Source organism: Haematobia irritans, chromosome 3 (genome assembly GCF_050003625.1).
Source record: "Haematobia irritans isolate KBUSLIRL chromosome 3, ASM5000362v1, whole genome shotgun sequence".
NCBI lineage: Eukaryota > Metazoa > Arthropoda > Insecta > Diptera > Muscidae > Haematobia > Haematobia irritans.
The window spans coordinates 170,926,373-170,940,993 of NC_134399.1; the positions used below are offsets into that span (position 1 = coordinate 170,926,373).

The 14,621-nt window shown below is 33.2% G+C and overlaps 2 protein-coding genes across 3 annotated transcripts in view; one reads left to right on the forward strand and one right to left on the reverse strand.

Moving 5' to 3' along the window:
• Positions 1 to 8,434: 8,434 nt before the first annotated feature.
• LOC142230187 (uncharacterized) overlaps positions 8,435 to 14,621 on the reverse strand; it is a 28,463-nt gene continuing 22,276 nt past the window's right edge. Inside the window, exons 4-6 of the mRNA XM_075300827.1 lie at positions 9,241 to 9,602; positions 8,993 to 9,182; positions 8,435 to 8,931 (exon numbers count right to left, since the gene is read on the reverse strand). Of these exons, the coding sequence (XP_075156942.1) occupies positions 8,768 to 8,931; positions 8,993 to 9,182; positions 9,241 to 9,602 (716 nt within the window). The 3' untranslated portion in view covers positions 8,435 to 8,767. The remainder of the gene's footprint in view (positions 8,932 to 8,992; positions 9,183 to 9,240; positions 9,603 to 14,621) is intronic.
• Positions 13,110 to 14,478, forward strand: LOC142230188 (uncharacterized). 2 transcript variants are annotated; one of them, XM_075300828.1, is made up of 3 exons: positions 13,110 to 13,463; positions 13,530 to 13,616; positions 13,863 to 14,478. In XM_075300828.1, exons 1-3 carry the CDS (start codon positions 13,195 to 13,197, stop codon positions 14,389 to 14,391), a joined length of 885 nt encoding a protein of 294 aa, XP_075156943.1. In that variant the 5' UTR covers positions 13,110 to 13,194; the 3' UTR covers positions 14,392 to 14,478. The 2 variants fall into 2 exon arrangements, with proteins under 2 accessions (XP_075156943.1, XP_075156944.1); XM_075300829.1 differs by having other exon boundaries at positions 13,113 to 13,463; positions 13,881 to 14,478.

Below are 14,621 nucleotides of genomic sequence, written 5' to 3' on the forward strand. Positions count from 1 at the left end.
TGGCATTTTATTAATGAAATCACCCACTGGTAAATTTTTCTTGGTGGAGTTAGTGTGTATGTATTTATTTCGAGAAAGTTGCATTCCTTTATATTTTAGGATAGCTTTTGGTTACTTCCAGGTTTAATGTCAGAGTGATAAAATCAGAGACTAAATAATCTAGTGATAAACGATACTTTTTCTGAATGGTTAATGCGATGTTTTTGTTAGTTTTATGTTTTTTTTTATTATTAAAACAAAATATTCATTCAAATAAAAACTATGAAACCTATCGGTTCAATTTTTGTCTTAACAATAGTTTTCAATAGGTTATGAGCCTCCATTGCTTCACAAAATAAATTAAAAAGTGATAAAAATGGAAATTAAAGCAAATTTTCCAAAACTGAACAACAACAATTACCATGCATGGAAATTCAATGCAGAAATGGTATTGCTGGAGCGAGAACTATGGGACATTATTGTATCAGATATTCCTGCGCAGCCGGATGGAAAATGGTTGGGGCGAGATGGAAAAGCTCGAGCAGTGATTGGTTTATCGATGGAAGATAATCAAAAGATCCAAATCAAGAAGACTATTGGGAGCAACTGAAGAAAATTCACGAGAAATCAAATTTATCTAATAGAGTAAGTCTTTTACGACAGCTGACAAACAAAAAATTGCAAGATGGACAATCAATGGAAGACCACATATCAGAATTTTTGGATACTATCAATCGCCTTCAAGACATGGGAGAAGACTTTCAAGAACACAAAACTGTGGCATTTCTTTTAGGAAGTTCGCCTGAACATTACAATGTAATTGTATCGGCTCTTGAGGTAAGACCTGAATCTGACCTTACTTTAGATATGGTAAAGGGTGATACGGTCAAAATTTGGTCAAGGGAAAACGCGTGTAAATCGGTGAAATCGTTTATTTAAAAACTCAAATTAAATTTCTTTTTCAAGTTCAATTAGTATAAAATTCAGGAAAAATATTCAGTTAGGCTTTCGCTTTTCCAAATCCGAATTGCCGGGCCTAACGCTTGACACCTGCCATCAGATTTTGTACAGCCACCTTGTCCACCTTCTTCGCCGCAGAAAGCCAGTTTGCCTTAAACTGCTGCTCGTCCTTAGCAGTTTTTTTGGTCTTCTTTAGGTTCCGCTTGACAATAGCCCAGTATTTCTCAATTGGGCGGAGCTCTGGCGTGTTGGGAGGGTTCTTGTCCTTGGGAACCACCTGCACGTTGTTGGCGGCGTACCACTCCATGGCCTTTTTACCGTAATGGCAAGATGCCAAATCCGGCCAAAACAGTACGGAACAACCGTGTTTCTTCAGGAAAGGCAGCAGACGTTTATTCAAACACTCTTTCACGTAAATTTCTTGGTTGACAGTCCCGGAAGCTATGAAAATGCTGCTTTTCAAGCCACAGGTACAGATGGCTTGCCAAACCAGATATTTCTTTGCGAACTTTGACAGTTTTATGTGCTTGAAAATATCTGCTACCTTTCCCCTTCCTTTTGCCGTATAAAACTTCTGTCCCGGAAGCTGCTTGTAGTCAGCTTTGACGTAGGTTTCGTCGTCCATTACCACGCAGTCAAACTTCGTCAGCATCGTCGTGTACAGCCTCCGGGATCGCGCTTTGGCCGTCGTATTTTGTTTATCATCGCGATTTGGAGTCACTACATTCTTGTAGGTCGATAGTCCGGCTCGTTTTTTGGCTCGATGCACGGTTGTAGACGATACACCCAGTTTATTTGCGGCATCTCGGTAAGAGAGGTTAGGGTTTCGCTTGAAACTACCGGCAACTCTCTTTGTCGTCTCAGCGGCTTCCGGTTTTCGATTTCCCCCCGATTCAGACTTCCTGGCTGTCGACAAACGTTCCCCAAACACTTTAATTACATTTGTAACGGTTGATTTGGCAACTTTTAGCGATTTTGCCAGCTTTGCGTGCGAGTAGCTCGGATTTTCGCGATGCGCGAGAAAAATTTTGATACGCTGCTCTTCTTGCTTGGACGGCATTTTGACAACTGAAGAGTGAATTCCAAAATCAAAATAGGAGCAACATTCTACACACACACACCTTCAAAATGAGGGGTGTTCAGGTTTTTTAAATGCAAAATTGAAAGAAATACGTCAAGTTTATATTGACCAAATTTTGACCGTATCACCCTTTAAAGGAGAAATTATTACAAGAATACACAAGAAAAACAAATGATATGGCACAATAATTAGTATTGAAAACGGAATTTAAATTTAAGAACATTCAATTGAAATGTTTTATTTGCGAAAAACAAGGCCACTTGAAAAAGCACTGCTATATGAATCCGAGAAATAAGGGAAATTCTGTAAAGTATGTCGACTGTGGCGATTCAAATTATGCTTGTTTTGGGATATTTTCTTCTAAAACTGGCAATGGTTGGATTGTCGATTCTGCAGCAACTTGTCACATGAGTTGTGATGAAAGTTTTTTTTTCGAGTCTTTGGATAAATCAAAGGAAGAAAATGTATTTTTAGCCGATGGTACTATTGTAAAATCTAAAGGAAGTGGTAAAGGTTTTTTGGTATTAAATATTGGAAAAGTACTTGTGAGAAACGTTTTATTTGTCCCTGAACTAGATGGAAATTTATTATCAGTCCATAAACTAGTGTTAGAGGGATTTAAGGTAACATTCGAAAGCTCCCAATACATAATATTAAAACATAATGCTATTTATGTTATGCTATAGCCAAAATTCGAAATAATTTGTTCGAACTACAACAGCAAACAATTGCGAAGAAAGCCTCCTCATTGTCAAGTGCTTGTATACACGTTTGGCATAAACGACTAGGCCACAGAAATATAAATACAATAAAATATGCAAATTGAATCGGAGCATATATGGACTTAAACAGTCAGCACGATGTTGGAATCAACGAATTAATGAAGTAATTATAAAATTCGGATTCAGAAGGGGAGATGCTGACAATTGTCTATACATTAAAGAGGAAAATAACAATTACATTTATATTTTAATATACGTTGATGATATAATTATTGCATCCAAGTATGAACGTGAAATAAAATATGTTATAAATAATATTGGGAAATATTTTGATTTAAATGATCTTGGATCGTTAAAACTTTATCTTGGTATACATTTTACCAGAAATAGAGATGGAATATTTTACATGGATCAAATGACGTATATTGAAAAGATACTGGGAGAACACAATATAGAAGACGCAAGGGACTCTAATATTCCTTTGGATCCAGGATACTTCAAGATAATTTGTGATACCAGATTTGAAAACAATTATCAATACAGAAAAGCAATTGGATCACTTCTTTATCTCGCAGGCAATTCTAGACCAAAGTGAGTAATGCCAGCAAAACAGATTGGAATGAAGTAAAAAGAGTAATGAGGTATCTAAAGGCAACTAAAAGCTACGTGTTGGATCGAAGGAGCAATTGGCATTGATAGAATATACTGATGCTGATTGGGCTGGCGATAATACAGATCGAAAATCTACGAGTGGATGTATATTTAAACTAGGATCGGCCACCATACATTTTGCTGCTAGAAAACAATCCCTTGTCACGCTTTCATCTACAGAATCGGAGTTAGTTGCATTAACAGAAGCCAGTCAAGAAGCTACGTGGCTAATCAAATTAATACATGATTTTGGAATTCCATCGACTCCCACACTGTATGTAGATAATCAAAGCAGCTTAAAAATGCTAGAATCGGAAAAGATCAATTCAAGATCGAAACACATTGAAGTTAAATATTACTATGCAAGAGATCTGAAGAAAGCAGGAAACATAATTTACGAATACATATCGACAGAGAATATGCTAGCAGACATATTTACTAACCCATTGTCGAAAATGAAATTTTGTTACCTTAGAAGAAATATTGGTTTAATCGACTAAAAATAAAATGTTATTGCGAAGGGGTGTTAGTTTTATGTTTTTTTTCTCAATTTTTACTTGTCTTCAATAACACTTTTTTATCTAGTACGTTTGATTTAATTGAATTTGAATATTATTAAAACAAAAAGAAAAATTATTCATTCAAATAAAAACTATCAAACCTATCGGTTCAATTTTTTCTTAACAATAGTTTTCAATAGTTTTTGCGAGGTAAAAAACATCGCATTTGATGCGAAGGTAAGTATCTGCTTTATGACTTTATATATTTGATACGTTTTTGAGTCTCACTTGAGAAAATGATGAGAATATCATGGATTGTATAGCACAAATTCTCCTGTAAACATCATTTTACAGCGTGCGAAGAACATTCATACGCCTATATGAGTGTTGCCTTTTATTTGGCGAGAACGGGTCACCTTAGTGTTGCAATGTGCCAACTGACGGCTCTATCGTAATTCATGAAATTTTTGAGGTTATACGTACTCAGAGCGTTTTGACATACGATCGCTATTGAATTAAATTCGGAACATCTTCGCGCGAAAAAGGACCGTCAAGAACGAGTGCTTATGGATGGTATGGTCACATCAAGACGAATTTCGTGAAAGTCGTCCAAATCACCCCAGTCGAAATCGAGCACTTCGTCATCGTAATGTAGTTTATGCGGATCACCGCAGTCGTTATCGAATTGTTTCTACTCGAAGTTGAACACGATAGGTAGCATGCTATCGAAAACGAAGTATGTAGTGATTTTTGAGCAGAAAAAAGGTAAACAAAAAGAAACAAGAAGTTGGTGAAAATGTAAGTATTATTCTATTTTGGCAAAATACATTTAAGAAAATATAATATTACTTGCATTTAGGGAAACAGATCAAAGAAAGGAATGCTCAGTGGCCGAAGCTTCTTTTGACGCACGAAAACGTCTTTTAAAACTGGATATTAAAAACACAATTAGTTAAAAGCATTCACTTCAAAATAGAATCACTTACTTTACTTCAGGCAATGCTAAAGGACTGCTTTTGTCACGAATATCTTTCCTTATTAATGCCACTTTGTACTCATCCTCTGAATCCGAAGACGAGGAAAACAAAAAACACTTGGATTCATAATACATTTTTACACATATATTTTAACACACAAAAACAATATACATTTCTCAGAAATAACATATTTTGATCACAAAAACTTATTTTGAAATTCTCTCGCTTCCAATTTGTTATTGCCATATGTTTACAGCAATGCAAAAAAAAGTAGTAGACAAAATAAATTACGATAGAATGTGGTGATCCAAAATTTACTGCGATCGAAATGTTTCTCTATACGAAACAGAACTCGATGACGAATGCGGTGATTTGATCCCAGTTGTCCCGGAACGATTGAGACAACCCTAGGCATTAGGGAGACTAGCATACATTAAATATTGCATGAACATTTGACAGTCAAAATAATTTGGTCGTTTTGGATCCCACACAATTTGTCAATCTCTGCAAAAAAGGCTCGTGTCGATTGGTCGAAAGAAATACTCCAAAAATGCGATCGCGGTACTTTGGAGCACGTCTATGACATCGTGACAGATGATTAATCGTGGATTTTATGAGCCAGAAAGCAAACCGTATGGGTGTTTTCAAGAAGAGCCAAATCCAACAAAAAGTGCTCGCATACGAAGCACTTCCAAGCAAATGATAACCTGCTTTTCGAAAAAAAACTGGACATATTGTACCTCTATAACAACGCAGAACAAGTGGTACACAACCATTTGTATTCCAAGAAATCAGGATAACCAACCCCCGAAGACGGACCACTCTTCACCATCGCAATGCGAGCTTTCAAACATCGGCTCAAACAAGTGCATTTTTATACCCTCCAACATAGGATGGGGGTATATTAAATTTGTCATTCCGTTTGTAACACATCAAAATATTGCTCGAAGTACCCATAAAGTATATATGTATATTCTTGGCCGTGGTGAAATTCTTAGTCGATCTAAGCAAGTCCGTCTGTTGAAATCACTCTAACTTCCGAACGAAACAAGCTATCGACTTGAAACTTGGCACAAGTAGTTGTTATTGATGTAGGTCGGATGCACAGAAAAAATGTTCATGATATTTTTTCCAATTAAAATCTTAATTGAGTTTTGAAAAATATTCAGTTAAAAATTTAATTCAAAAATTTTTGTAATTGAAATAAACATCAATCACACAAATTAATTACAATTAATTTTTTAATTGGATCAATTTTTAATTGACTGTGAATTATTTTTTTAATTGATACTATCATTTCTGTGATGTCTTCAATCATTAAAAAATTAATTGGATCAATTAATTTCGTGATTGAATCAGAAAATGTGCCATATCGGTTCACTTTTACATATAGCCCCCATATAAACGGGCCCCCAGATTTGGCTTGCAGAGCCTCTAACTAAGAGAGGCATATTTCATCCGATCTGGCTGAAATTTGGTATATGGTCTCTAACAACCATGCAAAAATTGGTCCACATCGGTCCATAATTATATATAGCCCCCATATAATCCAATTCTCAGATTTGGCTTGCGGAGCCTCTAAGAGAAGCAAATTTCATCCGATTCGGCTGAAATTTGGTACATTGTGGTAGTATATGGTCTCTAACAATCAAGCAAAAATTGGTCCGGTCAATTTTATATAGCCCCCATATATTTGGTTTTGAAGACTCTTGGAGGAGCAAATTTCATCCGATTCAGTTGAAATTTTGTGTTTTTTGTAACTATATGGACACTAAAAACCATGCAAAAATTAGTCCCTATCGGTCCATAATTATATTTAGCCCCCATATAAAAAGGTCTACAGATTTGACCTCCAGAGCCTTTTGGAGAAGTAAAATTCATCCGATCCGGTTGAAATTTAGTACGTGGTGTTAGTATATGGTCTTTAACAACCATGCCAAAATTGGTACATATCGTAATCATATATAGTATTACCACAACCCAATTAATTCGATTGTGGATGACAGTCTTTAGTGGAAGTTTGTACGCAATCCATGGTAGAGGGTACATAAAGGGTGATACGGTCAAAATTTGGTCAATATAAACTTGACGTATTTCTTTCAATTTTGCATTTAAAAAAAACCTGAACACCCCTCATTTTGATGGTGTGTGTGTAGAATGTTGCTCCTATTTTGATTTTGGAATTCACTCTTCAGTTGTCAAAATGCCGTCCAAGTAAGAAGAGCAGCGTATCAAAAGTTTGCTCGCGCATCGCGAAAATCCGAGCTACTCGCACGCAAAGCTGGCAAAATCGCTAAAAGTTGCCAAAACAACCGTTACAAATGTAATTAAAGTGTTTGGGGAACGTTTGTCGACAGCCAGGAAGTCTGGATCGGGGGGAAATCGAAAACCGGAAGCCGCTGAGACGACAAAGAGAGTTGCCATTAGTTTCAAGCGAAACCCTAACCTCTCTCTCCGAGATGCCGCAAATAAGCTGGGTGTATCGTCTACAACCGTGCATCAAGCCAAAAAACTCCAAATCGCGATGATAAACAAAATACGACGGCCACAGGGCGATCCCGGAGGCCATGGAGTGGTACGCCGCCAACAACGTGCAGGTTCTTCCCAAGGACAATAACCCTCCCAACACGCCAGAGATCCGCCCAATTGAGAAATACTGGGCTATTGTCAAGCGGAACCTAAAGAAGACCAAAAAACTGCTAAGGACGAGCAGCAGTTCAAGGCAAACTGGCTTTCTGCGGCGAAGAAGGTGGACAAGGTGGCTGTACAAAATCTGATGGCAGGTGTCAAGCGTGAGGCCCGGCAATTCGGATTTGGAAAAGCGAAAGCCTAACTGAATATTTTTCCTGAATTTTATACTAATTGAACTCGAAAAAGAAATTTTATTTGATTTTTTAAATAAACGATTTCACCGATTTACACGCGTTTTCCCTTGACCAAATTTTGAACGTATCACCCTCTAAGATTCGGCCTGGCCGAACTTACGGCCGTATATACTTGTTGAACACTCAAAATATCGATTTGATGAGTCATCCGTCGTATAGTCCAGACTTGGCGCCGAACAACTTCTTATTATTTTATTCCCGCACGTAAAAAATAAAATGAGAAGTCATCGTTTTTTGACACCTGAAGAAGCGAATACATGTTTTTGGAGATACTGTTTCGACCAAAGTGTATAGATCTTAATTGGAAATGTTTTAAAAAACAATTAAGCGATTAATATTTTTTTTTATTCTCTAGTACCGATATATAAAAGGCAACCCTCGGACGCTATTGAAATTGTAATCCAACCATGAAAGTTTTCGAAATCGGTAAGCATGAATTCAATCGTGAGTGTGATTTTTTCGATAGTCTAAATTGTATCGAGAGTGTGAATTTTATCGTGAACCCGAGTGTGAGCGTGATTTTGAAGAAATTTTACTCACGCATGTTCACGAACATAATTTGATTTTTCATCACGCTCACGCATGACACTTTTTTGTTTAGTCCTATTCACGCATTTAGGCGTGCTTTGAGAGGCTTCACTGTATTAATATTGGTCGAAGATTATTCTTCTCATTAGCATTTTTTTGTTATTTATCAGTGATTTATTTCTATATTAAAATCAAGTTTACATATAAAAATGTTATAAAATAAATTATATTTAAATCTTAAAAAATACTTAAATATATTAAATACTTTATGACATAAAAACTTGCAAAAGTTTGGAAAATAATTGAAGGCGAGGCTTACAAAAGGAATTCTCCCATTAAGTTCAATGACAAGAGAGTTCATAAAAAAAAGATTCATCTTATTTTTCTAAATGTAATAAATAAATCGTAACTATCTATTTCCTAACTAACTAATCGACATAAATTATTAAATAAATAAATTCTAATTGTTTGTCAATTCAACATTTCAAATGTAGTCCAGCATCGCTAAGATAATTGCGAAAGCATCTCTTGATGTTGATTCAATAGCAGAGCTGGGCAATAAATATCCATGGACGCCATTATCGGCCAATTGCAAAGTGTAGCCGAATGGTATACCCACATCGTAGGCAACAAAGGCATCTGAACTTCCTATTGGCAAAATAATAGAATTAGAAGTGCGTAATTACCATATGAGATATAAAACAAATACCTGATCGATTTTCTACCAAATCATTCGTTGAATCGATTTTATAACGCGCTTTACTACCCTTCTTTCGGAGACCATCAATGCCCACCATGGCCACATCCAATAAGTCATCTAAACGTTCTGTATCAAAAGTTGTATTGGCCTTATAAGGATAACTTATAATTTGACCATACGCTTGCAGGGACATATATAGCTATAATAGAGGGATATTTTAAATCGAAATAGGTGTAATTTTTAAGACCATTGCTCACCTTTATGTGCGCCCTGTAATCCATTAAAAATTCTGACAATGCTTTAGTCTCCGGTTCGGAAAATGGACCTGGCCCGGCAAAGACTTCACTACATGGCGTTCGTGAGCTACCATGCTTGCCCCATTGATAATTCCAATTTCGATCTAGGTCGACACCATAACAAACCCGATCTTTAGCTCTTTTCTTCTGCAACCATGTCATGGCTGAATTTATAATACCCGAAGGACGCGAAATATGACGGGAACGTGATTTTTTCCAAAATCGATCATATTCATGGCTATAAACATAACCGTCTGGATTCAAGACGGGCATTATATACCAAGTTGTATTTCGTATAAGACTTTGTTCTTCGTCTACAGTTTCTGTAAAAAATTAAAATAAATTAAACAAAATATATAATTGGGAGAAACCCAGGTCAAGAAACAAAAAACTGTTGTAAACTTTTTCAAGTGAACATTTCCTCGAAATTTTATTTAATTAAATTTTGTCCAAATTTTATTTCTATCGAAAATTTTGTCAAAATTTAATTTTTATAGAAAATGTTGTCAAAATTTTATTTCTATAGAAAATGTTGTAAAATTTTATTTTTATAGAAAATTTTGTCAAAATTTTATTTTTATAGAAAATTTTGTCAAAATTTTATTTCTATTGAAAATTTTGTAAAAATTTTGTTTCTATAAAAAATTTGATCAAAATTTTGTTTCTATAAAAAATTTGATCAAAATTTTGTTTCTATAAAAAATTTGATCAAAATTTTATTTTTATAGAAAATTTTGTTAAAATTTTATTTCTATAAAAAATTTTATCAAAATTTTATTTCTATAGAAAATTTTATCAAAATTTTATTTCTATAGAAAATTTTGTCAAAATTTTATTTCAATAGAAAATTTTGTCAAAATTTTATTTCTATAGGAAATTTTCAAAATTTTATTTCTATAGGAAATTTTGTCAAAATTTTATTTTTTATAAGAAATTTTGTCAAAACTTTATTTCAATAGAAAATTTTGTAAAAAATATATTTCTATAAAAAATTTTGTCTAAATTTTATTTCTAAAAATTTTTTGTCAAAATGTTATTTCTATAGAAATTTTGTCACAATTTTGTTTCTATAGAAACATTTTCAAAATGTAATTTTTTGTAAAAAATTTCGTCGAAATTTGATTTCTATAGAAAATTTCGTCGAAATTTTATTTCTATAGACAATTTCGTCGTAATTTTATTTCTATAGAAAATTTTGTCAACATTTCATTTCTAATGAAAATTACGTCGACATTTTATTGCTATAGAAAATTTCGTCGAAATTTTAGTTCTATAGAACTAGCCACCGTGGTGCAATGGTTAACATGCCCGCCTTGCATACACAGGGTCGTGGGTTCAAACCCAGTTTCGACCAAACACCAAAGTGTTTTTCAGAGGTAGATTATCCCACCTCAGTAATGCTGGTGACATTTCTGAGTGTTTCAAAGCTTCTCTAAGTGGTTTCACTGCAGTGTGGAACGCCGTTCGGACTCGGCTATAAAAAGAAGGTCCCTTGTTATTGAGCTTAACAAAGAATCGGGCAGCACTCAGTGATAAGAGAGAAGTTCACCACTGTGGTATCACAATGGACTGAATAGTCTAAGTGAGCCTGAAATATCGGGCTGCCACTATACCTAACCTAGTTCTATAGAAAATTTCGCCGAAATTTTATTTCCATAGAAAATTTCGTCGAAATTTTATTTCTATAGAAAATTTCGTCGGAATTTTATTTCTATAGAAAATTTTGTCGAAAATTTATTTCTATAGAAGATTTCGTCGAAATTTTATTTCTATAGAATATTTCGTCAAAATGTTATTTCTATAGAAAATTTCGTCGAAATTTTATTTCTATAGACAATTTCGTCTGAATTTTATTTCAATAGAAAATTTCGTCGAAATTTTATTTCCATAGAAAATTTCGTCGAAATTTTATTTCTACAGAAAATTTCGTCGAAATTTTATTTCTATAGACAATTTCGTCGTAATTTTATTTCTATAGAAAATTTCGTCGAAATTTTATTTCTATAGAAAATTTCGCCGAAATTTTATTTCCATAGAAAATTTCGTCGAAATTTTAGTTCTACAGAAAATTTCGTCGAAATTTTATTTCTATAGACAATTTCGTCGTAATTTGTTTTCTATAGATAATTTTGTCAAAATTTTATTGCAATAGAAAATTTCCTCGAAATTTTATTGCTATAGAAAATTTCGTCGAAATTTTAGTTCTATAGAACTAGCCACCGTGGTGCAATGGTTAGCATGCCCGCCTTGCATACACAGGGTCATGGGTTCAAACCCAGTTTCGACCAAATACCAAAGTGTTTTTCAGCGGTGGATTATCCCACCTCAGTAATGCTGGTGACATTTCTGAGTGTTTCAAAGCTTCTCTAAGTGGTTTCACTGCAGTTTGGTACGCCGTTCGGACTCAGTGATAAGAGAGAATTTAACCACTGTGGTATCAAAATGGACTGAATAGTCTAAGTGAGCCTGAAATATCGGGCTGCCACTATACCGAACCTAATCTAGTTCTATAGAAAATTTCGTCGAAATTTTATTTCTATAGAAAATTTCGTCGGAATTTTATTTCTATAGAAAAGTTTGTCGAAATTTTTTCTAAAGAAATTTTCGTCGAAATTTAGAAAATTTCGTCGAAATTTTATTTTTATTGAAAATTTCCTTGAAATTTTATTTCTATAGAAATTTTCGTCGAAATTTTTTCTAAAGAAATTTTCCTCGAAATTTTATTTCTAAAGTAATGTGATTTCTAGAGAAAAATTCGTCGACATTTTATTTCTATAGAAAATTTTGTCAAAATTTTAGTTTATTTATTCTGTCAAAATTTTATTTCTATAGAAAATTTCCTCGAAATTTTATTGCTATAGAAAATTTCGTCGAAATTTTATTGCTATAGAAAATTTCGTCGAAATTTTATTTCCATAGAAAATTTCGTCGAAATTTAATTTCTATAGAAAATTTCGTCGGAATTTTATTTGTATAGAAAATTTTGTCGAAATTTTATTTCTAGAGAAAATTTTGTCGACATTTTATTTCAATTTTTGTTGTAGAAAATTTTGTCGGAATTTTATTTCTAGAGAAAAATTCGTCGACATTTTATTTCTATAGAAAATTTTGTCAAAATTTTATTTTTGTAGAAAATTTCGTCGAAATTTTATTTCTATAGAAGACTTCGTCGAAATTTTATTTTTATATAAAATTTCGTCAAAATTTTAGTTTATTTATTTTGTCAAAATTTTATTTCTATAGAAAATTTCCTCGAAATTTTATTGCTATAGAAAATTTCGTCGAAATTTTATTTCCATAGAAAATTTCGTCGAAATTTCGTCGGAATTTTATTTCTATAGAAAATTTTGTCGAAATTTTATTTCTAGAGAAAATTTCGTCGACATTTTATTTCAATTTTTTTGTTGTAGAAAATTTTGTCGGAATTTTATTTCTAGAGAAAATTTCGTCGACATTTTATTTCTATAGAAAATTTTGTCAAAATTTTATTTTTGTAGAAAATTTCGTCGAAATTTTATTTCTATAGAAGACTTCGTCGAAATTTTATTTCTATAGAATATTTCGTCGACATTTTATTTCTATATGAAATTTCGTCAAAATTTTATTTCTATAGAAAATTTCCCCGACATTTTATTTGTATAGAAAATTTCGTCGAAATTTTATTTCTATAGAAAATTTCGTCAAAATTTTATTTCTATAGAAAATTTCGTCAAAATTTTATTTCTATAAAAAATTTCGTCAAAATTGTATGTCTATAGAAAGTTTCGTCGATATTTATTTCTATAGAAATTTGATCGAATTTTTGTTGATATACAAAAATTTATGTAAAAGTTTTTAAATTCAAAATGACATTTTGCATATGAAATATTTTTTGTTTCTTTGCTTTCGAAATTCCTAGCAAAATTTTCCGTAATTATGCCAACATCTATTGGCCTTTCTTGGGTGGACCTTTGTAAACCACTTAAATGTAGATATCCTCCATGTAATTGTGAAAAATGTCGAGAACAACGATTTAATGCTAAAATCAGTGCGTGCACTGACAATATTACGGATTCATCTTGCGATGATTTTGAGATGGATGGAATGAATTATCAAATATCTCATGATACCAAATCTCAAGTTAGTCGTTACTTTCGTCCAGCCAACATCTATGCTGCCCTAATCGATATCTTTGGAATAGTGGCGTATGTATTGTGATTTTTTATATTTGGGTGCTGCAATTAAGATTGGAATTTTAATTTCATTTTCAGTTTTATCATTATGACATCCTTTACATTTTGGATAATTGTTTGGTACTATTTGTGTCACTTTGGTGTATTCATCTATCAATCTGGAAGGTATGTTGAATACTCGTTTATTCGCGATAGTATCGGTCAAGCGTGATAATGAATGACATGACGTTTTAGCTCATTTTGTGTCATTTATTATCTTGAAATCTAATCTTTAAATGCAGGAGTCTGGGTATTCCACTATTGGTAATCGGCCTTTCAGATTTCTTGTCAATGAATGGTGTTGCGAAAGTTTTCCAACCTTGCAAATTCAGCTCATCTCCCATTAAATTTACATTGCATAATTTTGTTTAGTTCTCTTTTAAATTCCAGAAAAGCACAATGTACTGCCCTAATTATATTGTCCTTGTTATTTTTGTGCATTGCATTTAATGCAATTCAAGGATATAAAATAAAACAAATAAGGAGAGAACAATTGACTACATCCATAAAAGAAGAGTTGTGTTTTAATCCCGAAACGAAAATGAAGACAGCATGTTCTGAAGTCAATCGGGCATCAAGTGTGAAAGAAGAATCTCATCCGCAAAGACAAAGAGGTGGAGCCGAAATGTCTCATTCACTTTGCCATAGAAGATATCCTTCTAAAACGAATCTTTCACATGAAATAAAAGATGGTCATAAAAAGAGCAAATCTAGTGATTCATTGTGCTATCTTTGTTCAAAATATCATAAAGACTCACCTAGTCGATCAGACCTCACCAATAATGAGTGGCGACGAGTGTTGCAAAAATATAAATTATACTCCATACCCAGTGAGTGGAAGACACCACCAGCTTTTATTGTTATAATCAAAGATTATTTAGTTGATCTATTTAGTGGATAATATTTGTTGGAGTACGATAAATTATAAACAAAATATGCATATATGTAAACATAAAAAAATTTATTATAAAAAACAATCTGTTTATAATTTATGTGTATAATTCATTGGATATTCTAACTTTTTTGATTTGAAAATGACACATTGAAAAAACAAACGTTTGGAAAACGGGTATCGCAACAATTGTTCCTTTGAAAAGTCCTTAAAATACGAACCTAACCTAACCTACCATA